Below are 26,940 nucleotides of genomic sequence, written 5' to 3'. Positions count from 1 at the left end.
AGAAGTTTTTTTTTTCTTCTGCATGAAAGTCGACAAAAGAAATAGCAAACTATTTTATTCTCTTTACAGGTCTTTGATGCGAACAACAACAAACGTTAACATGGTATTTCAAATTTACATTCGATACACACATGTCATTACTGTTTTGGTGGAGGGGAGAAGAACACAAATAAAACACATCATGGCTCACACACTGAAATGCAAATGGAAGCATGTTTTTTTTTTTTTTTAAACATGGACTTGTCGCATAATTTTGTAAAAGTTTTAATTAATCTAAGCCTCTGTCAAATAGGGGTATATTTAATACTCTTCCAAAACAGACTTAAGATGCGATTTAGCATCAGAATTATAACTTTTAACAAAAAAAAGTTTCATAGTTTTATTAACCCACCCCCAACTCTTCTTGTAGAGCAGCGGTGTTAAACTCAAACACACAACGGACCAAAATGTTTTCACACTTTTGGTGGCGAGCTGAACAAATATTTTTACCAAACAGTGGTATTGCTTCCCACGATCTCTGTTCATCATCTTATCTTAAATGCTGCCATTGTTAGAGGTCACATATCAACATTGATCTTCTTGGATTTTGATTTTGATCCAGATTTGGCCACCAGGCCTCCAGTTTTACACGTGTGTTCCAGAGAAATTCTCCAATAAAGTTTCTTGTATTAATCTGACTTTCAAGATTCAAGAGTCTTCATTGTCATCAGCATTCAAAATGATGCATTCATGTGCTTTATATGGAGGGATTGTTGTTCAATAAAAAAATATTATTTACAAATTTCCCTCTTTGATTCAGCATTTTACTTTTTTCTTGAATGCCATTTAAACTTAAGTGGTGCGTTCATGTCCTGCTCGAGAGGGGAAAATACTTCTTACTTTGTCATCGTACTCTTGTCTTTGAACGTCCTAGAACAAACAACATACTGATAAAAATATAAAGAGATAACACTTTCTTTACTCAATCTTTAAAATCATTATAATAAAGAGAATTGAGTTTAATTTCTTAAATAAACATTATACGAATTTCGTTAACTGATCCCATGTTCAGGTGGAGCATTTACGCTCTTCCACCACTAGAGGGAAGTGTTGTAGTACTATTAAACAAACTTCACGACTAGCAGCTCCATTTTTTTGGAAACATACTCGTCTCTTACACATTGACCTGCACTTAATGTCCACAATTACGCACCAGTAACGAGCACCAAGACATTTCTCTCTGTGATGACTTTTCAGCACTTAGAAATGGCAAGTGGGATTGCAGAGATTGTGCTCAGAGGGTTTTAAGTTCAGCCAATTTTACTTTTCTATTGTGTTCAATTAGGTGAGCAGACAAAGCAGAAAATTGGATTCTTAAATCATTAATTAACACTTTGTGCTTTGGCGAATTCGGCAAAGCTATTTACAAGTTAGAGAGCTAACAAAAACAATGTCAGCAAGAGGCCATGAGGGAAATGTGGGCTTTTTCAAAATGAAAATGAAAAGACTTCGTATCGGCTCAAATTAATACCTTGTCTGAAAAAAATGTAAATTCATATTATTTGTATATTTTTCAATTCATAGTAACAATAGTAAAATTATTAAACCTGTTGAGAATAAATAATTGTATAGGTTAACATCGTTTTAAGATCAAGATAAGTTGTCACGTCATAAAGCTCAGTCGGGGAAGATTAAAAATTAAAACAAAATACGTCCAATAATGTGATTATTATTTGTATTTAATTTCTGAGCAATTATAAAATAAAAGTTACATTTACAAACTGGTTCTCTGGTCAAAAGAAATAGCACAGAACAATTTAAACCCAAAGACAAGAAATTCAAAATCACTAATCACTAAACCCAGACAGTGCAAACATGTATCTGGATATTGAGGACAACAAATAACGGTGACCTTCAAACTAAAAGCTTCTGATCTCACTAGATGCTCCATGAGAAAATGTAATAATTCCAAATTTACAAATTCAAAAAAGGGTTATATTAATTTTATTTATTCACTGATGCAGTTGATATATTAAACAAAATGAAAACTCTCATAACAAAAGTGCAAATGACTTCATCCCCATCCACAGAACGATGAAAGTGCATTCATATAAGACAACCCCTCCCCCACCCATCCTCACATTACACCGACACACAAAAATATATTCAATTGCACTTCTCTAAATCTTTTTTTTTATTTCACAGAATGGTCATGTAAGAGGTGTGAAGGAGGACATCACGGTCAAAAACATTCCTTGTTACTTAGAGACACAGAGAGGTTCAGCTGATGACGACGGCGAAGTCCGGACTGCTGATGATCGGCTGAGGTATGTGAGGATTCGGTGCCGCGAACCGGTCACAGCTGGTTTTGCCTCCAGACCCGGTTGATGGGGTTGAACCTGCCACTGCGGTTGCTCCTCATGCCCAGGTACTGCCTCAGCAGCTGGTTCACCCGTTTCTGACTGTTCCATTTCCGGGCGGATTTCCTGACGCCGATGAAGCCGCCGTAGCGCTTCTGCAGGGGCCTGATAGACGAGCCCATCAGCTTCCTGTATCCGTGGCGCCCCCTCTGAAAGCCGCCGAAACGTTTGGATAAGGTCACGACCTCTGATCCCTCGTCCTCCTCCTTACCAAGCTCAACATCCCTCTCCTGCCTGGGCTCCCTGACTTCCACCTCGTAGCTGAGATCCGAGCCCGGCAGCCCCCCGCCCTCCTCAGAAGACTCCAGCAGCGATGAGTCATACTGGATGCTGCGCTGATCGGGTTCGTCCAGATCCTTCTGGAAACCCTCCACGGCGGCAGATTGCAGTTCGGAGTTAAGATCGAGAGAGGTCATGTCCAGGTCCGGCCCCTCTCTCTTGATCAGAGCCAGACCTTTAGGGAACTTGATGACGCGTTCGCAGACGTCCCATGTGAGAGAGGAGGAGACGTGGCCTTCACACTCCAGCAGACACACCTGTCGGGAGGACAGGGACACCTGGTTACACAACCCAGTGGCAACGTTAAAGTTTTACAGACAACTCAGGCGGTTAGAGAGACAAGTGTAAAACACAAGTCATGATGGTTAGTGTCAAACTGTGGCCATTTAAATGTTGTTTTTAGAGACAGAGATGGACCTGTTGCTGGGATTAAAAACCTACATTAAAAGGTTTTTGGTATTTACTTTACAAAATGCGACCTGGAAATGAAGGTTGAAAGATCTATGTCTCATAGAGAAGCTATTTTTTTGGGTCCTTCATCCATTACTTCCACTTATGTACATGTCTCTTTACCGTGAAATTTGTTTGAAGTTTGTTTCACTGCATGCTGTTTTCAGCAGTTTTCAAAAAAAGTTATTCCCCTTAAAAGTGCTTTAAATTCTGATTTGGATGTTTTTCAATCTCTTACCAAAATATAAAAAAAAAGTTTGTTCTAGCATTCGCTACTAAAAGCACTTCCGTCTTTCTTCCATCACCTTGTTAACGTGTCCTTTAACTCAATAATATAATTTGATTTGTATATTCATCATCTCTAATAAGAGCACCTTTGGAGAATGGAAACATTGTAGGCAAGACTGACTGAGTCTAGACCAGGACATTATCAAGACTGGATAGTGTCGAGTCCAATGCTGTGTCTCAAATCGCATACTTCTTTTAGTATATTAGAAGTTAGTATGCATCAGTATAGTGTACATACTAACTAGTCCGCAAATTCTCCACAAATCAAACTCTGCCGCTACGCACTAACTGGAAATGACGCGACAGCTTCTTCTTCTACTTCTATTTAACAATGATTTCAACCAGCTGTTGGAACACTAGCGACACCTGCTGGCAGCACGTTTAGAAAGTTTGGATCAAGAAATATGAGAAACGAAATATTTGCGAGATATTTACACCGGTATCTGCACCGTAGATGTGTCATCCTCCTACTGCTGGCTAAAAATGCAACTGTAAGTATATGCATATATACATATATATATATATATGACGTAACTTCCGTTTACAATGTCACTAAGATGGCGGACGTTAAGGGTAGAAAGTGTCCATCGATTCATACTCAGTTTTTGTGGGTGTTTCAGTATGCCAATTTAGTGTAAAATACTAAGTCTTAGAACGCAAGTATGCGATTTGAGACACAGCTCAAGACTTTTCCACATCGACACCAAGATCAGACAGAAAAGACATAGTTGTACACAGAACACACACAATAACAGAGTTGGATATAATGAAGTTTGTGTCATTCATGTTATTAAAAGGGATGAAAAAGTATTGATTATGAGGGAGAACCAGAGACCAAGACCATCAGTATCAAAATGGGACTGAGACGAAACGGGGACCACAAGTATCTAGCTAGTTCTAAGAGCAGTTTAGAGCACGGAATTAGTCTACATAGACTTTAAATGATTTAAATTCATTGAGTCAAGTTCGTCCACATAAAGAACGGAAACCTCCGAAATGTGATCAATAAAATGGGTATTAATTGTGAAACCAAAAAAGTTCTCAGACGCCATATCTGTTCACTTTAAGGTCCGTTACTTTTGCAATTAATTTGAAAAATGAATGTCCTTGAATGCAACATTAAAGAGGTTTTTTAATTTAGATTTCCTAACATTTCCTAATGGCTAACGTCTTCCTTACAGACATCCACTCGAGACTTTTCTAAGCTTTTTATAAGTTGTTTCCATAGTGATGGAAAATGTCGCACGGAAAAAAGTGTTACCACCATGTTGCCACGTATTGCACCTCCTGTTGTGCCTCAAGCCTGGCGTTATGACACCATAAATAAAGTAGATATAGATAAGACAGAACAAATGTGTCATCCCGACAGCGCGGGAGGTCATTAAAAACATAGCTCACCATGATTTATGGGGAATGATCGCACCATGTTATGACTGCAGTACTAAAGTGCTGACCAGGCAGTCTGTGTGTCAGGGAGGTAATGGGTCTTGTTGCAGCTCCGCATGGAAAGTTATGAGCCGATACAAGATGTCCATCAAATACCCAAAGTGACATCGACATAGGCGTGATGATTGACAGGAGGAAATTGGAAGAAATTATCAAGGACGTCAGGCTCCACTTTTGGAAAATTATATTTTGGCTGTTAATGTTGCTTCGGAAAGGAACTCTTGACGTAGATTGACATTTGTTAGCTGCAGTTTTGACATTGCTGTCAATTTGGCCTCATGCCTGAACACCTCTCTTGACATTCTGTGCACCGTGCAAGACTAACGGAGACACTCCAGTGGCGTGTTGGATAAAATATGTCGCAGGCATCGATACATCAGCGGAAGTGCCCCAATAAAGTCACTCAATTTGGTGCATTGTCACTTGAGTGCTGGGAGACTTTTTCTTTACATACCTCCTGACAATTCTTTGATGAAACCATCACTTTTCATTAGCCCAAGACAGAATTAGAGCAGAGCTCGCCAGCCCACGACCCCGGGGCCTCATTTGGCCCTATGTCTCCAACGAGCCAAGCAAAGAATTTAAGGTGTGACTTTGTCTATAGAATGAAAGATCCTTCACAGACAATCTTTTTACTATATAACTTTGATTCAATTGATTAAAGCTGAGAAATGTTATATTAAGATTAAGACATTTAAATGTGTTTTTACAAGTAACATCATGTCGAAAAAATGTTATATTGTCTTTGTTAATATACAAAACCTATTTTTCACTCCATCCAATGCAGGGAAGCATCACTCTACAGAGAAAGCCACTATTATTTTCTAGAAAATGTAAAACATCTACTAGACCAGGGTGGTTTTTTGGGTGCTGTGTTCCTTGGCCTGAAGCTAGCATTTGACACAATTAACCATAGAGTTTTAATCACTAAATTCACTGATTTTAATTTCCCTAACAGTGTCCTCTCCTGGATAAAATGTTGGTCAGAAAACAAGCAGTACAAAAAGATAATTAAACATATTTCACAAGCTCACAAGTTGATGAATATGCATTGTCATAAGAGTCATATTTGAAATATTATGTTTTAATTATCAATTTACTTAAAATTATGTATTGAAAATCTTTAACCTGACATATTTAATGATCTGAGACCTTTCACTTTGCTAAAAATCTAATTTTGTTTTAAACAATCAATGGATATAGAAAAAGATGAATGAATTAATAAATAATTTTAGCAAACGTGGATTTAAACAGAAAAGAGTATGAACACGATAATAAAGGATTACAAGGAAGATGCAACTGATTCAATGCTCTTAATTTGAAAGCTGAGCGTTTACTTCCTCCTATTAAATTCAAAGATACAGTAACCACGGCGCATCATTGCATGTATCAACACAGTTTGTGATGGATTGTGCATTGAGAGGCTCTGCCTCACCTGTCTGCAGTCAGCTCTTGTCAAATGGATTTAAAAACCTTCATCACGATTTGTATGTAATGTTCCTCACTTTCACTCACTTTATCAAAACCTTTGTCAGGAACCGGACTTAAAACACACCTTTAAATCAGTAAAATAATTCAAATTTGATTTGAATATAGAGACGAAATGCTTTGAGTAAATTAGTTTGCGCTTTCAGGAATCCCACTGGCCTAACTTGCTGGTGATGCACAGCTTAACAAGTCTAATTTCCCACCTTAAAACAACATTGATTTTATTGTTTGCTTTGTGAAGTAAATTGATGGAGGTATGAGCTTTCTCAGTGCTTTTTTGAGTTATATTTTTCATGATTGATGATAACATGATTCATGCAATATAGCCTGACATAGAAACAATTCTTCTGATACTTTTGCCCTGCAAGAAAAAAAATAGTATTTTCATATTGATAAAATGATCAATGTATTTATCGTATGTTGTTTTCAGCAGCAGATTATTTTTCGTAAAGGTCTTAAACGCGACCAGAATTTTATCATAACAGTATCTTGCCAGTCTTCAGATCCAAGCAGCGACAGTTTGCTAATACGCTAACACAGCTACTGTGAGTGAAGTCAACAAAGCAAACACGAATAAAAGAAGCTCTAACGTAATTCCGTTCTGCAGCTCATGAGTGATTCAATAAAGTCTTTCTTCCTGAGATGTCAGACTGTGTCTCTTCCCTTGTTTTTTTTTACTTGCAGCTAAATCCCAATTATCCTCAACCCTGGCTAAAACCAGAGATAAACTGGGCTGTTATCAGAAAACCTGCTCCCATCACGAGAATGAGGAGAGGGAGTTCTGCTGCGAATCCATCAACAGAAATTAATTAACCACGGTAAATGAAATGAGCGCACCAGGGGATTCTCCACGTCGGATCAATGGAGCAATATCCAGGGGATGATGAGCGAGGGGAGTTTATACACTTCTGAGGACCTGGAGAAAAAAAAGGTTATTATGGAAATCCTTCATTGTGATGCTGCTTCTCAGTCTTTGGGTCTTCAAGACACTAACAGAAAGAACTGAGCTGGAATTATGAACTGTTTTACTGTCTTTAATATAACCACAAACACTATAATCCAATAGTTTGCCTTAGATCAGTTCCAGGAGCATCCCATAATTGAGTTATTTGTTTTGAAGTGTAAACACACAGTGGTTGTTGTGTAGCACGCGGCTTTATAGTTATTGCTATTTTAGTGTCTCAATTATCAGTCCAAATGCGTCATTATGCCTGCATCCCTGTTTAGCACACAGGATATTATATTTGCTCACATTCCGCTATGAGTCGTTGGGCAGCAAAAATGCCTTGAAACAGGATACTTATCAGGTGTGTTTCAAATCTCTTCAGCCTCCCTCGTACCTCTTCAGGCACCATAACGTGAGGTCAATTGTTCTCATGATTACACAGTGAGGCGGCGGCGAGTGCGGGACGGGTCGGCGAGCGACCTTCAAGGACAGAAAAAGATCATTTCGGTCGTGACGTGTCTTCGATGAAGCTTTAGAAGATTGTCTTGTTGTTTCCTCCACATTTGAAATGACCTTGTTTTCTAACAGATTTTCAAACAACCGAAATAAATAAAAGTGCAAATGTAGGAAGACCCAGACCTGAGTTTGTATCCAAGTATACCGTAAATAAAGAGAAATATTTACACCTAAAACACAGAAAACTTGATAGATTAAAATATGTTTTACTATTATATATATTTTAAATTATGAAAATATGTATCACGTGCTACAAATTTAGAATGTTTCTAAATTTCAGTAGCACATAAAACAGTTGATCCTTTATTTCCTCAAGTGATTTTACAATTCCTGCGATAACTACACTTGGATTTGTGTTTTTGTTTTGCTTCTTCTTTATTATCTAACTAAAATGGCAGTATTTTAAAATACTAATGTTGGTTCTGCTCTTTTGTCTTTGAATATTTCTGAAAAAAAAGGTGTTGCTTTCTTTTGACAATAAAAAAACACATTACAATTCACATTTATTGAAGCTTACGAGCGATATACAAAGAGATACGCGACAATATTACCTAGATAGAGATTGTTTAATTCTATACTATCTTTTAGTCATTTATTATCAATCGCACAGATCGATGCAGGATTTATATGTCAACAATCATATACATTGTGTTGATATTCTTGTCAGTCACACTCTGAAGTGGACATTGATCGGTCTGATGAATCCCATAATACAATAAAATTGTTTAGTTACACCTATTTATAGACCTGATGTTTTATTGTCCATTTATGAAGACGAACGAACATAGCAATATTCACCTCTGCTTGAGAAAACTAGAGGTGGTAGTAAAAAAAAACAACTTAGGTTGAGAACTTTTCTCAAGGTTTGATGAATTGATTCATTACAGAACCTCAATGAATCAATTCATTTTGTTATCGTGGCAGCAAAACATGACATTGTGGGCGGAATTAGCCACTAAACAATAAAAACAAAGTACATTTTTAGTAGATTGTAACATGTGTAAACAAACCAAAAGAGTATGTTATACCTAAAGCAACAAGTACTTTAAATATTCTAAGAATTTTTAAGCTATCGTTGGGCAGGAGGGAAGCAACAGACAGAAAAGTCCCGGCTCACGACGCAGGGAATTGATAGTGCAGGTGTGTGTCAAAATAAATCAGTGCACCCCCTCAGTGGAACAAACAGCGGTCGCCTCACATTCTCCCTCTCAGTCGGGAGCAGGAAACAATGGAATTTACTCGGTGAATTCCATCTGCGGCTCAATGGGAAGGCGGCTAACACAATGAGGAGCTGATAAAAAGTGTCAATCACCAGCGTAAGCCCGAGCTGATGAGACTAAGCGCCAGTCAATTACGTAGTTTCATTACAACTTCCCGAAAAGGACCCAGCTGTCTTTCCCGGCATCATTATCGGGCGAAATTAGCCGTTCTGCAGCTATTCGTGGCCGCCCACGGACTATTTTTACTCACTGACGTATCTACCACTGTTTGGAGACAAGATCGTAAAAAGTTTTGCTCGGGTTGGAGTTGAACTTTCTGAGCTTGAGGCTGGTGTCGCGTGTTGCTTCACCTGTCAATCACGCAGGTTCTGAAATGTGAGCTGAAGTACGAGCGTCATTCATTAGAGACGCAGGTTCCCCGACGACGAGTGGCTTCATCTCATGGAACTGTGTCATCAATTATTCTTGAAATATTCAATTGCGTCAATTCAACATTTACCCCTTCAACATGACGAGTAAATGTCGGATATATTTAAAGTATTTCTGATGACAACTTTTGGCTTTATTATGTTTTATGCATTAGCTATTCTGAAAATAATGAACAGTAGCTAAACAGTATGAGTAGCTTTCAATGTAACATTAAGCTAAGGAAGTACCTTGTATTTTTTAGAATTACCAGACTCACCAGCACATGGCAAACCAATTTAGTAACAATATATCAAACATACTTTACTAAAAAAAAAGATGATTTTCTTATATTAAAACATAAAAAATAATTATTTCTGAGTTATTCAAGTAAGCTAGGCTAGCTTCATTCATTCATACCTGTTAGCCGCTAGCCAAGGCAACCAACTGTCAGAATGGATAAACAAAACCTTGAAGCCAAACTAGCTTGACTTGCAAAGTGATGTAAAGCAAATATAAAAAAAACCCCATTATTGAACAGAAACTAAATCAACTTTGCCATGAACTAGCTAACGTCTAAAAATTGTGTGACTGAAGTCGGACAGCGTTAGAATTCCGAAGCTTTATGGGTTTGAAGATGGCAAACGAAAATAAAGGAACTGATTATTATTTGAATAAAACAGTGCTTTATGTTTATCTTTAAGAGCCTTGAAGTGCAGGAAGAAACACAACATAAATTTTATTATCCAGTGCTGCGTTAAGTTCCGGCGATATATTAGCACATTATCTTTTGCCACAGTATATAAAAAAGCCATTTAGTCCCAATTGTATTATGAAAACCGTCAGAAGAAAGAAATGAAATAATGGCCTCGCATTTGCTTGTACGGTTTTGCGTCTCGTCTCGTCGCGATGAAAGACATCATGAGGGAAAATTGATTTTTGCTTTATCGCTTAATAGCTGCAGAAATCACTGTGTCACCCCTGAGCTCTGTTTCCGGCTAATTGGTAATTATAACGTTAACACGGATGATGGTAAGACAATATGTTTAATGTCTGGTAGTATTTTGTTTGCAACAGCACATCCATCACACACTCATATCATCTATGTTACAATCAATGTGTCACGACGGTGTCATTATAATGGATCTTGAACCAGATTTGAAGTTATTACTTCCTACATTTACTGCTCTAGAAAAAATATATATTGTTTAGACAAAAAAAAAGGTTAATTTGAACAAATAAATCAAGTGATTCTGACCAACTTATCTGTGGTTAACAGATGGTTAACGTGTTGATGGATGACCCTGTCGAACGCACACATGCCCACACGGACGCTCACCATTGTGTCGAAGGCTTGGTGCAGCTGCCGCTGCTGCAGGATCAGACCGCAGGCCACGCACTCTTCTTGGCAGTCGCCGCGACCAGGCGTGAAAAGGCATCCCAGCAGCAGGAGCAGGCACCACAGCGGGATCTTCATGGCGTTCCACCAGGCGGCCAGGGACCAAAAAAACAGCAGCCCGGCAGCTACAGGACCACACACCCAGGGGTCACCGGCAGAAGACTCTGGATGAAGTTGGGGGGTGGGGGGGGGTCTCCGGGCACACCTCTAGATATGAGGAGCAGAGAGAATATTGCATCAATTTTTATTTGGGAGAGAGATGGTTGGATTTAGGCGATTAGTCAAAAGCGTTGGTGGTGGTGATGGCAGAGGAGCGTTTGTAGTAGAGATTGAATAGTGTGGGTGCAGTGATAAATATGTTAGACGAGCCTTCGCTAATGGCGGGAGACACAAATCACTGATGGAAAATAACTATTTAAAATTAAATCCACACTCGTATCTTTTGAAAATAATTCATTTCGGGTTTTAGCATTAAACTGAATTGTGTGTATAATTCAAATTTAAATGTATATTTTAAAAAGCATGTTATCTATTTCACAAATCTTTGATTAAAACTAATCATTGATAAAAATGATTAGAATTCCAAAGGGCCACATTTAGTGTTACTGTTGTAAGGGGCCTAGAAATTCCCACCTAAAAAAATTGGCATTAATTTAAACAAAAGAAAATAATTATCAAAAAAATAAAGATATTACAGTTAAATTACGTCATGACATAATAGAAACAAGCTTAACTTGCTATTTTATTTATTATAGTTACATTTTGTGTTACATTTATTTTGAATAAACATAATTTAAAAGCACTATGTATTTATTAATTTAAAATTAAGACCTAAAAATAGGAACTTAAAAAACTATGTTTGGAATATAATAATAATAATAATAACCATAATAATAATAATAAAACCTTTGATCCTTGTGTTACCGCAGGATCAAGGTTACCCAAAGGTCTGAAAACAAATGTGTTTGTGGTATCCCTTGTGTTTTTTCTGGCTCAAGGTGAACCACCTCCACCACTGCATATGTATTTCTGGGAGCCAGGGAGGTAGTTTACCTTGACCCAGAGACAACACAAGGGATACCACAAACACATTTGTTTTCAGTACTTTGGGTCACCTTGACCCAGAGACAACACGATGATTAAATTGAACTCTTGTGTTATAGATCAGGGTCAAGGTGACCCGCAGGCTTTGAAAAATGTCTCTAACACAAGGGTTAAAATGTGGTTTTCTGACATCAACGGAATAAAATGTATTTTTATAAATCTTTATAGATTTCAAAATACAGCGTGTGAAGAAACGAGTGTGTGTATGTGCGTCAGAGTGAGGACCAGGTGTTTGCAGGGTGACCTCCTCACTCTGACCCCCATCTATTCCTCCCCGCACTATATCATCCAATAACTCAGAGATTACAGGCTGCAGGATCATCACATAACATCTACGGCTGCATCTTTCAAACACTGTGTTGCTGTGATCAATGGACGGCAGTTTAAAACACCGTAGAAACCATCACTCTGGAAATATCCAGTCGATATTTATCGTCCTCTTAAGGGCATTTGTTCTTAAGTACTTAATGTATGTAAAAGGATTTTTCCACCCACTGTATCTGACGCTAGCGCTCATTGATCGACTATAACAATTGACTTTGGTTACGACTTAAAAACATCAAATTGGTTCCTTATACATATGTTATACAAGACACGTACAATTATTACCTCATACATTTTTTCAAATTGCACATTACTTAACCAGATTTGTTTTCCCGGCCTTCGGGTCAACATGACCCTGAGATAACATAAGGGCTAAAATCATGCTCTTAATACTATATTATGTATTTAAGCAATGAATAATATAATTATGATGTAACCATCATTATTTATTACATCTTCTGGCTAATTCACTCACTGTGAAATCCGACTACATAACTTAAAAAATTGCGGGAGCCGAGGTCTCAAGTGTGTTGCAACACAATTGGATCTGACTTATTTGCTAATTCTGTCATTTACTTGTGTTTTAACCTACATCCTATCACCCTGATCATGACGGATGGAAACTGTTTGAGTGACGTTTAGGTTATAACTGTTTTAAACTGGATAATGGACTCGCTTACTAAGCTAGTCTGTATCACTTTGTATCTCTTAACGTCACAGTACACTTATTTTAAGATGGATTTTGGACGTCCGACTATTGAAGTATTGATGAAGGTGAAAGAGAACACGAGAGAGGGAAGTGAGTGGGCGCGAGATTGATGTGTGAAGCGTAAAAACGACTCACCAAAAAGAGGTGAATCGTGTGAAAGAGGTCATGTGTGAGCAGACGCCATTAGTGAGAGCATGAAAACAGCTTCATGGAAAATCATTAGAGCTGCTTGTTTTTGTGTGTGGCGAGCATTGTTCCGTAGGCTTGTAACACAGGTTCTGTTTGGGACTACGGCTTCTCTATTTCCTGTTAAAATGAAAGAGCGGCAGTATTGTTGCACGGTGGAGTCGGACCTGGAAAAGGCAAGTGGGCTTGAAAGGACTGAAATGAGTCTCAAAAGAGATGGTGCTTTTTTTAATACAGCAAAAGATACATTTTTCTTACCTGCTTTTTTAATTTGAATTTGTGCCCTTTAACGCACAAACTAAAGACCATAAATATAAGAATATTTAACTGTTTAATACATAAAATATATAAATTAATACATTTTTCTTATGACCAATACATCAATAATAAACATTACTCTTTTTAGTAGATGTTTTTACTATACAATAAATAATTTTTGGGTTGATAATGACCTAACAAAACATACTCACAATTAAAAATCCACAAATAAATGCTTAACCCTTGTGTTATCTCAGGGGTCAAGGTGACCCGGAGGCCATAAAACAAATGTGTTTGTGGTATCGCTTGTGCTGCCTCTGGGTCAAAGTGAATGCCCACCACCACTGCATATGTATTATGGTCAATAAAATTAGAGTCTCTGGGTCACCTTGACCCTAAGTTTAAAAACAACGTGATGGAAAATAATTCTTTCTTATCCCACAGTCGTGACCCGAAACCAGGTGAACATATTCATGACGTATCATACCATAACATTTAATACAAGAGAACATAAACAACAAGTGTTTATTGCTAAAATGCTGTATTGGGAATTACATAATAAACCCTATTAAAGGTGTTTACTTTGGCTGGATTATAATATGGAGAGGGTTGTTAATTAAAAGTGGAAAACAAGTTGAAAGGCTGTCACAACGTGTTATCATCAAACCGGAGCGCACCTTTGATGAGCGCCGCAGCAGCAGCAGATAATGTAAAGCCTTTTCTTGTGTCTCAGAAACTCAATGAATTCAATTCGCTCCTTTCACATCTGAGACACTGTTGTGGAGTAATCTTGACCCCGCTCGGTTCTCTGTCTGGGTGTTTATTTTATTCATTCTCCAGATTGTTATTTTTGGCTCCGTTCAACCTTTGCTATGACTGAAGTGTGCTGTCTTTGGAGGAGCAGGTGGAGGCACGACGCAGGAATAAACTTTTATAATGTAGAAGAATAATGGATTCGATGTAAGGCTTCTTGGTTGCTCTTCTGAATTGGTGGTTGCTTTGCTTGCAAGTGTGTAATAGACAAAATATGGTTATACGTTGAATTTCAATACATGCTAGGTGAGGCACTGACTCCTTTTTAAGGCAAATAAACATATCTGTGAGCATTATATTAGCGACATTCAGAGATACACAGGAAGTTTGTGATGGATTTCACATTGAGAGGCACTGCCTCACCTGCCTACCCTGACTGTATTTAAATAATCTTTGGCTAAATCAATCATTTTTCAACTGTTATCAAACAATTTTCAACAATAGTCAAACCATTTTTCAACTATAATCAAACAATTTTTCAACTGTAATCAAACAATTTTTCAACTGTAATCAAACCATTTTCAACTATATTTAAACGATTGTTAACTATAATCTAACAATTTTCAACAATAAAAAAAAAAAATCAACTACAATCACACACTTTTTCAACTATTATTCATTATTAACAATGTATAACTGTAATCGAACATTTTTTCAAATTTTAACCAACAATTTTCAACGGTTGTCAAACAATATACAAATTTCTTTTTTTAGAGATTAAAAGGGAGTAGAGATTATTATTATTCAGCCCTCATATTCATACTCCAGAACATTCACCTTATACTTATTTATGTTATTTTAACATATTTACTTTAGAGATGCAACCCTATAGTTCATTACCAGTATCATATATTAAATTAAATATCCATACATTTATACTGCGTTTCCCTTTATCAGAGTCTATTATCGCAAATAACTAATTAAATTATATACACAACAAAAAAAGCTGCTTAGCTGCTCCACTAATAATGGGATTTTAATTCAATATCATCATCTTACTTTTACCTCTGTGTATAAATATTTAGATGGATTTGTAGCATTGGAAAAAAAAACCTGAAAGCAATGCAAGTCAAATTAAAACTGGCTGATTTAAACAAAGCAGGGGATTAAATACATTTCAACCAATTGAATAATCTATCTTGTTGTTTCAGTCACTCCATCTATGCTTGTCTTTATAGATGGTGACCCGGTGGCCTGAAAACCAATATGTTTGTTTTATCCCTTGTGTTGTCTCTGGGTCAAGATGACCAACCTCCACCACTGCATATGTATTTCTGGAAGGTTTTATGAGGGTGAAGGGAGAAGAAGGGGAGCAAAATATTCTCTCATAAATGAACATATTATTTGGACTTTATTGAAACCATGTGTGTCACGCAATAAATAGCGTAGTTTCACTGAATTGTTTTTATTAATTGAGTAAGTAGGTGAAAAAAGGTGAAATCTCTGTAAAGTTTATCCCATATTTTAGACATTGAATCGTTCCCCACTCGTTGTTTGTGTTATTTGATTTTCAAATTACTTTTACATACCCTGGTATTCCAGCTTAATATATATATATATATATATATATATATATATATATATATATATATATATATATATATATATATATGTTTTTTATATTTTTTATAGCAGTTGATACAAAAGTATTAAATAAAATAATTTAAAAAAAGCAAAGATCAGGTGAGAGTGAATCAAAAAGAGTGAGTAAAACGACGTGGTACTATGTTGGATGTCTGGGCAGGATACACTTTGCTTCTCCGTCTTTGTCAGGAAGATCAAGTGACACGAGAAGGTACGAGGAGCACGTTGGCTCATAATGAGGCAACACAAAGCTGCCACCTGCAGAGGTCGGGGGGCGTCTCTCCGTGTAACTACGACATAGACTCAACACGTTGTCCCATGATAGTCCAGATCCGGTAGCCTAATTTAGCAAGAATCCAACTAAGGTGAACATGAGGCTCCATTTAGAATCTTTTGAGCCACTGAATAGATGGTGAAACAGGCAGACGGACGCACAAACAAGATGGGAGGCTGATGCATCGTGTAAGGAAAAAAAAAAAAAACGTCTTGTCCGTTTTGAAATCCCAAACAAAGACACCAAGTGAACGTTCAGATGAGTGGATCAGAGCGAAGCATGCAAAGTTTCAAGGTTGTATTAGTCATGCTAACGGTGTGCTGGATTAACAGCAGCTGCTTTAGAGCAGGATATGGAGAGGACTTGAAGGGAATAAAAGCCTCATGGATGCTTTTGACAAAGCTCTGATTCTCTCTATCTGGTCCATTAGTCGCCTGCATGGAACTGAAAAGGACAAAAGAGTCTGCTAATGTGTAGATAACCTGGAGGTCTCTCTCTCTCTGTCTATTTCTTTCTTCTCTTGTGTGCATCCACTTCCCTGACATCACAGATCCTTCCCCTTTTTCCATCTCCTTACTCTCCTGTTTGGAATGAACTGTAGGTTCTCTGGTATTTAATGACATATTGCAAATGTTGTCGATATCCATCCTCACACTCGTTGATAAAGGCCAGACCGGTGCGCTGTGTTTTCCGAGGGCAAACTGAGATAGATCGGACGGCATCGCGCTCGCCTGAGTATGAAATTATAAAAGAATTATATATATATATATATACATATAGATATATATTTTCAGCCTTTAACATTTCGGGGGCCGTTAATGCCATGGCATTAATACAATACGCCGCTCACTTGTTTAAAATGCATTGAATCTGAGAAGCTAATGGGAAGAAATGATGAGTACATTTTAGAAGACAAAGACCAGCTTCATTTGGTCATTTCCAATTACATATTCAACAAACAATCTACTAATGCAAAATGTATTGGAATTGATAAGCCTTTTTTTTGTAAGCCACATTCAGCGTCGTTCTCTTTGAAGTTTGTTTAAATGGTTGGAATGAATAAATTCTACATGCAATTGAAGTAAAAGGTGTTTTGCGTCTTTTGTATCTGTTGAAATAGCTGCGGCTATAATTCATATTTTAATATCATATTTATATCCAACTTTTTGTTTAGGTGTTTCAGTGTGGGAGGTATGGATCATTTTATGCACAGTATATATCAAATTACATTTTTTAAGAACATTTGGCATCAAAAACATGATTTTAAAGATGATGTCATTACACATTTGTCGTTAATAAATAAGAATTTTAAATGAAAATGTTGCTGCTAATTCTGCAGCATTAATTCAAATACTTCTATATTCTGAAATATATTTCTATATTTGAAATATTTCATTGACATCTAAACATGTTTATTTTCGGCACAATATTGTATATATACTGTTTCCAAAATAGAAACTTTGTCTTATACTAATTATGGAGTACCACTTTAGATTTATTTTTATCTTTATAAGTATTTTTTTTATTTACGAATATCGTTAGCACCCGAGAGAGAAAAATTCTCTAAAAGTACATTAGAAATGTATACTTTTTCTTCTGAAAATAAACTTGAAATCATTTTATCTGTTAGTTTATTTTGCCTATAGACGATAAACTATCTTGTTGTTTACTTTTCATAGCAGTTTAGTTAAGCATATATACCTTACATTCAAGGATTTTCTGTCTTTGAAAGGTTCTATATGTGATATTATAAATGTTAGGTCTATTATTTAATTTGATTTTTGCAAGATTTTAATCTTTAACCCTTGTGTTGTCTCAGGGTCAGGGTGACCCAGTGTCTTCCAGAATTACATATGCAGTGGTAAAGGTTGTTCACCTTGACCCAGAGACAACACAAGGGATACCTCAAACACATTTGTTTTGAGGCCACCGGGTCACCTTGACCCTGAGATAACACAAGAGTTAAAAAATACAGTGTTTCAAGGTCAGGTGATTGCAATGCTATCCACCAACTAAGCTAGCAAGTATAGCATTTAGTTAAGTGTTTTCTTTACATATATTACAGTTTATTTTTCTGTTTTTTTTTTAACTGTTTCTATCATTTGTTACAAGGGGGGTTGTTTAAGTGTAATGGGCTCAATCTAACTTCTTAAAGGAAGAAATAAATGATATCAAATATGAGGGAAAACCTACTTTGGCTACAGCAAGAACATTTGGCGTCTTTAATAAATGAGAATTTTAAATGAAAATGTAGCTGCTAATTCTGCAGCATTCATTCAAAATGCCTGAATTAGATGTTTTGACCGTTTTAAAATACATATTGACAGATTTTAATATTTTCCAGCGCACATGAAATGGACTGGAGACAAGAGTTCCCGGCTTGGCTCGATATGTTGACATCTGTGAAATGTATTTGTATTTGTAAGCCAATCACTCTATTGACACTCGTCTTGAGGAAAATATAAAGGACGATTCTTTAAAAGCGATACACATCACACCCCCCCCCCCATGGCTGTCCTGCTCAAACCCAGATAATAAGAGACTGTCGGGGGCAACTCTGGTAAGCGGGGGATTTACACACATGACCACAGGATCATTTCACACAGTAATGTAAACTCAGCGTGTGCATCTGCAGATAAACAGCGTGAGTCAGTTGATAGTTTTGGTGGAAGATGTCCTTGCTGTGCTGCCCTTTCTAACATCCTGTAATGACTAATCTGACAGAACCAGCTTGATCCAATTTGAAGGTGTCTACCACGCCGAACCAGATTTCATCACTCGGTCCCAGTGTTCGCGTCGCTCGCAGGCAGGAATCTCTGATTTGTTTTTTGGAGAGAGTGAAACGGGTGAGGACCTCCACCAGTATAACAAGGTTTTTTCTATATTTTACTAGAATATATATACAACGGTCTGTGTCCGATCTTTAATGTTGTATCTACTCTTGAACAGCTCGATAAAATGTCTTGAAAATAAGCATGTAGACTAATGACCTCTCATTATAGGAGAAATTCTATCAGGTCAATAGAAAGTGGGCACAAGAAGACCCTCATCAAATATCTAACATGTCAAATTTGTATTAGATTTAAGCCATATGTATCACATACTCAGCAAGAGAGACATGCTTTTTTTATTCTAAGGGGGCAGAGTTTGAAGCAGAAGATGAAAATAAACAATTGCAATTACATATCATTTTTATGAATACATATTTAATAGGGATTATTCGCATAACTTCAGCTCCAACCTGCAATTGTAAGACACATAAATAACACTAAAATGAATCTTATCTTTTATCAGTCCTCTGACATTTTTAGGTATTGATTTTTAAAATGTATTTCTTATAACCAGGCACCGTCAGGTATTTTCCTTTTTTACAAAAACATCTAAAACAGCGAGAGGTCCCATTATTTATCTCAACATTTTTATTTCCATTTTAATCTTGGAGATCACACGGCTTACAAATTATGTTCAAAGGCCATAAAAAAGAGTTTTCCTCCTTCCCAGATAACAGTCTCTTGTAGCTGCGGGCGCAGAATCATACCATGATATGAAATACTTGATATTCATGTTCGGTTTATATCCAGACAAAGGCATATCTGATCAACTAAGCGTATCAGTTTCAATCATCAGTTTGCACTTGCAGGGGTTTCTTTTTAATTGGGAATGACTTTCACTTTAGGGGTGACACCTCATTCATACGTCCTTTCATGTGAGGGCGTGTTTGGAAATCACAGTAACCATCGTCACATTGTGACGGCAGGACTCCGTGTTAATAGTCCAAAATAATATCCTTCCGGCGCGGGTTCGGTTCGGCTGATAACACACAGAGAGAACAAAGTGCGGTGCAGTGATAAACTGTAACCCATTGGGAGCAGGACGCGGTGTGGAAGACAAGTTCTTTCAAGGGATTTGGAGGAGGAGGGTGTTCCCCTCAGCCTGACACCAAAATCCCCTTCACAGAAGTTAATTTAAATACACCATGACAACAAAAAAAATCCATTTGAACATCCTCCCTTCTCTTTTCATGGACTTGTACGCTACACAAAAACCAAAAGAGATTATTAAAAAACAAACTTCTGTTTATTCTGGTCCAAAAAAGTCCTAAATTTAAGCTCCATCATTGAACAATTTAAGTAGCTTGAAGTGAACATCTCTTCCTGGATGAAAGGAACTCCGAAGTCTCCGTTGACTGAACTCCATTATATTTCCGTATCGTTGCATAGTTAAATAGTTTAAGCAGTTTATTACCAGTAGTATTTTCACGCAGGTAGGGTTCCACCAGAAATACGGTCAAAAATCCAATGTAAAAATGATTGCTGGAAACAGCAAAATATTAGCTCATTTGATGATTTTAGCCATAAGTTAGACGTGTGATGGTGATTTCAGTCATTCTACAAAAGTGTGTTCAGTCCATTTACGGAGCTCTCAAAATGTAAAAACGTGTAAAAATGTATTTAAAGGTACCAAAAACTAAGGAACCACAGTGTAACATACCGACCCATAACTCCTTAATTCTAGTTATTACAGTTTCTTTAGCACAATCACAGATGTTGGCGAATGGTTTCACTCAAACCCTAGCAGGAGCCAAGGTCTCAAGCAGCCAATTTATTTTATTTATTTCCAATTTTTTTTAGTTATAAAGGCTACATTATTACTCCTTATAACACACAAAAGCAAGAAACTGTTGAAACTTACTAACTTAGGGAACTCTACTTAGTGCTAAAAATTCTATCACATTTTTGTTTATCTTCAATTAATTAACAAAGCTATGATTTCAGATGAGGGTGCACAGAGGCGCAGTGGTTATAAAGATGGTTGTGTGTCTTTGTTTGTCCTGCGACATTCTGTTGTCCTGTCCAGAGTGTCCCACGACTATCGCCCGTAGAATCTGGGAGAGGATCTAGCCCCCCAGCAACACTATAAGGGATTAAGCGGTTAAGAAAATGAATGAACGATTTTATATATAAGATGGAGGATTTGTTTATGACGGGACAATTAATGTTTTAAATTAAATGTATGAATTATGTCTCAAATAGAGTGCATTCTGTTCCTCACGTAGCAATCGAAAAATGTTCTCTGACATATGGATGGAATTAGTTTAGATCTGTCTAGTCAATGAGTTAGCAGCCACCGTAAGTCTGGCTCTGTAAAGGATTCTGGCATCCTTTTTTTTTTAATCTCACAGTTGCACTCACACATGAATCTATAGCAGAACATCATCTTAATATAACGCCCCCTTCTGGTTTCAGCAGTGTCGTCTAACCCTTTTTTTTTGTGTGTTTTTGAAAGACTGTTCTATCTTCACACACGTTGTACGGCAAAAATCGAGTATGAGGAAGGTGACACAGTGTCATCATTGATCTGGTTGCTGTTAAGCTGCGGCGACACTCGCACGAATCCATTGGACATGGCCAGAGGGAAGCAATTTACTAGACCAGAGACGCTCGCCACTGTCGGCCGGGGGTGACGTTAAAGAAGGAGAGGAATGATGAACTGCAAAAGACTGGGGGCGATGAGGTCAATAGACACAAGAAAGTATCATGGTTGTGATTCTTCACACTCAGGAGGTGATTTATTGGCTGAATGGATCCTGTAATTGGTGGTAATATTTGGAAAAACCCTGTCAATCACTCGCCAGGGAAGAAAAACAGTGTGCACCCAACACTCATTTATCTTCTACTGCTTTTACAAGAGCCAGATTCCGCATGGAATTGTACGCCAGACTTGGGATTTTATCATTGCAAAATTACACAATGAATGTTCTTAATTAAAACTGACTAACAAGCAACATTTTAAATATAAATTTTAAAGAAGAAGAATCCGATTTTAAATCTTCATATATAAAATATGTATCAATCTGAACAAATAATGACAATATTCTTTCATTATGACAACATCATATTTTTTCAGCTTTCTTCAACAGTTCTACTATCAAGTTGTGTAGTTAAAATAGAGGAAAAAATCGACAAATGAGACGTTCCTGACTTGGCGCATTGAAGTCTCGCCGCATGTCAATATATTTTACTCTTCAACACTGCGCAGTCATTTATCTATGAATGGCACATTAAGCACTCATTTCCTTCCCATGCCTGTGCACATCTTCACTTTACTGATAATGGAAAAACATTATGCACATTCATTAGCATTATCATTAAAATCATCATTATCTTGCGCTTAGCATAATAACAGTGTTGGACATAATCACTTCTGCCGGCGCTTTTTTTCTTCTCGGTCCACCAACTGGAGACAAACTTGTATCCTTTAAAGGTTTCCCTTGGTTTATTTCATCTGATATCAAAATACACTTCTGAGGAGACTTCTTTGGGTGTGAAAATTGATGAAATTGTGTCCTTATTTATTTAGAACGGTGGCAGCCTTTCCACTTTAAACAGCCCCGGTAAGATGTACGGTGTGTGTTTAAGGTATTTGTCATTCAAACTACATCAAAAATGTTGGTTCATCTTTGTATATGAGATGTCATAGAAAGACCTACAATAAATGACATTCATGCCCTCTGAACCCACATGACTACTGTTATTATTACATAAAAAAACACTAGTAGATTAGCATCAGTTGTTTTTTTTAAATAAATATTGTTGGTCCAAGTCAAGCTGTAATAATTGCTTGTTAAAGCTGGCCCCGTTAAAATTGTCACCAGGGATTTTCCAGATAAATAATCAGGTTGTTCCTGCTGGCGGCTGTTGCCCCTGAACGCCGCTGGGAGACGACGGAAAAATAAAAAATAAAAGTTCTAAAGCCTGAATTATCACAGGAATAAAAAGGAGTTGAGTCATAACAACAAGGCATTTTAGTTCCCTCGGGTTTGTGGAAGTGATTTTCCTAATAAGTAGACACTTCCTGTTGTGTAAACAACAGCATACTTAAAACAAAGTCAGATCATAACTTCCTACCTTTGCCGTAAATCTCTTGTCGCGGTCCTTCTGTGCCAGCAGGGGAGTTTGTTTCTTCAGCTCGTATCCTTTGGCTCAAGGTTTCAACAACTGAATGCATGCCTCCTCTGAGGCTTCTTATAATGGCACACCCCTTCCCTCCTGGCTTCGGTCCCCCTCCTCTCCCTCCCTTCCCCTGTAAGTCATCATTCACATCACCGCTGAGAAAAAGGGGTGGATTTCCCCCCATTCTATTACGCACAACCCCGGGTTTGAGACATGATGACGTAGCAGACATCACCTACGCCACCGATGCGGCCGACCAATGAAAAGCAACCCGCGATGATGTCCTTACAAAATTGTTGAAAGGTCAAAAAACATTGGTCATATGATGGAAAATTTAGAAGATGGAAGGAGCAAAACCAAAAAAGAAAGAATGTTTTAAAGGTAGAATAAATATGGGGAATCACTGTCAACTCAAAGCCTTCAAATGTAGCTCCGTGAGTCACAAACTGAAGCCTTGTCCTGAGGCCTGAAAGGGTTTGTCTCTCATGTCCAAATATCAGAATGATCTGTGATCGGGAGTGAAGACCAGAAACATTAAATAAAGAAGGGTTTCTAGACTTTTCTAAGGTTGTGAGAGAAATGTGCAAAAATACAAACTGCATTTCCAGACTTTTATGACGACAGGGATTCGGTCGGGAGCCTCCGGGACTAATTATCCCTGCAGGAGAATCAGGATCTGTTGTAAGTGAAGACATAAGACAAAAAGGCAAATATAAAACTACACACGGATCTAGCATATGTGTGACTGTGTGACGCAAACAAATGAAATGAAGAAAGAGATCAATGTGGAGTTTTATCAGAAGAAAATTCAAAATGGTGCCTTGCAACACTTTGGTTTTTGTCATGTAAATTGTCTTCCCTCAACGCTGACTACAAATCAGTTTTATGAAGATGTTCTTTTCTCAAACATCAAAATTTTCATCTCCATGTTTTTGCCGTTTCAAAGTCTCCGGGGATACATTTAAGAGATTAAACTTCTAGAGAACATCCTCCAGAAACATGGCCATTAGCTTTCACTATTAGAACACACATAATCTAGTTTTGATCATATTTAACACAACTACCTTTATCGCAATTGCTTGTGGGACGCATAAATAGAAGCAGATGGAGCACGAATGCTCCTTGCCAGATGCAAAACAAATAGACTCAGGGACTCATTCATTCCTCATGCTATTAAATTGTACAATTCTGAGTTTGGGGGCAGGAGTGGAGTGAAAGTATCGTGATGTTCTGTTCTATGTTAGTCTTTGTATCCTTTGTTATTTTTCTTTGATCTATGTTCTTTATCTTTATCTTTAGACTTAGATTGTATCATCTTGTTCTTTCTCTTTATTTCTCTTTGTTCTTGTTCTTATTTTATTTCTATTTTTATTTATTTTTATGAATAATTGCTGTATTGCTGTGGCTAATTGGAAAAAAACAATTTCCTGAAGGAGACCACCTGAGGGATCAATAAAGTTCTACCTAACCTAACCTAACCTAACCTAAAATGATCTGACTGGCCATCGGTCTTCAGTTTGACATGGGTCTTAAAGTAATGCAAATAAATAAAACAAACAAGCTAAAGCTAGCTAAATAGAAATATTGGTTCAAAAACAATGTCCTCAACACAAAAAAATAAAATGTGGGTCAAACTGATCCAGTTTGAAGAAGAATTTGTTATTATTTGGCTGGTCATTTATCTTTCCTTAAAAAAAAGGAGTCGCCACAACAAAGCAACTTTTCACTCACTCCTGGAGTGAAACTCTCTTTTTTTTCTGCTGACGTACTCCGCAGTCTCCGACTGGAGTGTGAATGCGGCCCCTGGACCTGTGCGGGCTCTGATAGTGACGGATGAATCGGGGACGTGGACAGAGCGCTCGCTGGGCCAGAGATAAGGAGCCCAGAAGAACAAGCGGCTGCTGCAGTGCCTGTCCGTCATTGATATCGCTCTTATCCACCGCCTGTCCGGTGTACATAAACACCTCCTCCGCCGACCAAGAGCCCGTGATTACCTTGACGAGGGGAAAAGTCAAGCTCCACTTGGAATACGTCACATTAAGGCCTTTTTTTTCAGTCTCCTTTGATTGTTGTGTAGATGTGGTGTCAGCGCTGACAAAAGACACAAAGCTGTAAAAATGGAGTGGCTGGCAGGTGCTTTGATGTAGTCTTTGCATTACATCACTGATCACTGTTGTTGTGCTAACTACACAACCTGAGTCTAAATGAAAAGACGATGATAAACAAACGTTTTATAAATAGCGTCATTATTAAATCATGATTTACAAAACTAATAGGATTGGACTCTTCAAATATTTATTTTTATTATTTATAGACTCTTTGATTGATTAATCTCGATTAATCGAATTAAATCATAGCAGTATTTGTCATAAGAAGCGATAAATGGTTAAAAAAAAAAGTATTTTGTACCAACTTACTGAGCCCCAAAGGTTAGGGAATTTTGTAAATCTTATAAGATTGTTATCAATATCTCGAGATATTAGTATCTAATGATCCCTTGCATCCTAAGTACCTGTCTCTTCAGCATTTTATCAAATATTTGTGATTCTTTTAACTCGTTTACTTAAACCATGATAAACTTCTTTGCCAGTAGGTGACAGTAATGAGGGGTACAGGGAAAAAGGAGCCTGTCCCAGCTACTTGGGGCAAGATGCAGGTGAACAGGACACATGCATACACATAACCATTCACACACACCTACAGACAAATAACAGGTCTCAATAAATCTTTACGTTTTTGGTTTGCGGGAGGAAGCTGGAGTTCCCAGAGTAAATCCATGAATTCACAGAAACAAAATACAAATTCGGCAAAGGAATTGAACCCGCAACCTTCTTGTTCTCAGGAAAAATTGATCATGGGAACGGACTAATTCATTTGGTTTTGTCAGGCTGTCACATTGAGCTTATTGACAGTATTTCAAATGTTAAAACAGGTATCAAATGATATCCATACATGACAACAATATTGGTTAAAAAAATATTAATGGTTTGTCGGAGACCTGCATTAGTTCTTTACCTCATTATGATTTTATTGCTGATAAAAAAGGTGGAACTCTGGATAGATAGCAAGGAAGGGGGAACATTGTTGGGAGTAAAATGCTGTTTTTTCCCTCTCTCACCACTGATTTAAAGATAAAATGCTTTTTATACTCATTTATTACTTCATTCATCAGGTAATTTACATAAGGGCTGTATCATTATTACTATCTACTTCATAGCAACAGTATCAGCGACAAACATACAAATCATTTTTACCTGTATCTGCTCTTTATTCTGAGCTCTTGTCTCCTCAATTTTACACAGCTGAGTTATTTAATGCCCTGTTACCCAGTGAAAACCATTCATCCGAAACACAGACGAGTCTCTGCGGCGGTTTACATCTTGGAAATTTGTGGGTAAAGTTCCAATCGTATATTTCCCTAAGAGTGATCACACCACTGCTCCAAAATGTGCTGTGTCAACCAGCAAACAGCCAAAGAAGTTTACATTTTAGGGAGTAAGCAATTGGAGAAGTAAAACCCTGAAGTGTTTTATTTGTTTGTACTAGTTGATCCCATTGCACCCCCCGTCCTACAACATATTTCTGCTGGAAAAATGAGACTTTGTTTCTCCTCTAGTCAAAAATGAAGTTTTGACTTATACAGAAGCTTTAATTAAACCTTTAATCCTTTCCTGCAAGACAGATAGGATTGGGTCCAACTCCCAGAAAGCCAGGGTTGCTCTGCTAGATAATGTTCGCATTTGGATAGGCCAGGGGCTTTTTTTAATTACGTGGAAAATAATTTATTAAGTTGAAAATAAGTGAACAATGGAAAAGATCTCATGCACTACAGATTTACTCGTCTATTAGCTTCTGGTGTTATGCTGCAAACAGAGAAGCTTTCAACAGATTATATCCCA

General features: G+C 37.4%; 1 protein-coding gene across 1 annotated transcript; it reads right to left on the bottom strand.

Moving 5' to 3' along the window:
• Nucleotides 1-40: 40 nt before the first annotated feature.
• Nucleotides 41-23,133, bottom strand: pnocb (prepronociceptin b). The gene is made up of 3 exons (XM_087805904.1): nt 22,997-23,133; nt 10,777-11,043; nt 41-2,935 (listed from the first exon to the last, which is right to left on the bottom strand). The coding sequence occupies exons 2-3, from the start codon at nt 10,912-10,914 to the stop codon at nt 2,336-2,338; spliced, it is 738 nt and encodes a 245-aa protein (XP_087662030.1). The 5' UTR covers nt 10,915-11,043; nt 22,997-23,133; the 3' UTR covers nt 41-2,335.
• Nucleotides 23,134-26,940: the final 3,807 nt, after the last annotated feature.

The sequence above is a fragment of the Callionymus lyra genome, chromosome 13, assembly GCF_982586985.1.
Source record: "Callionymus lyra chromosome 13, fCalLyr1.hap1.1, whole genome shotgun sequence".
Taxonomy (NCBI): Eukaryota; Metazoa; Chordata; class Actinopteri; order Syngnathiformes; family Callionymidae; genus Callionymus; species Callionymus lyra.
The sequence above is the reverse complement of the archived record's forward strand: the minus strand, read 5'-3'. Positions and strand labels throughout refer to the sequence as shown.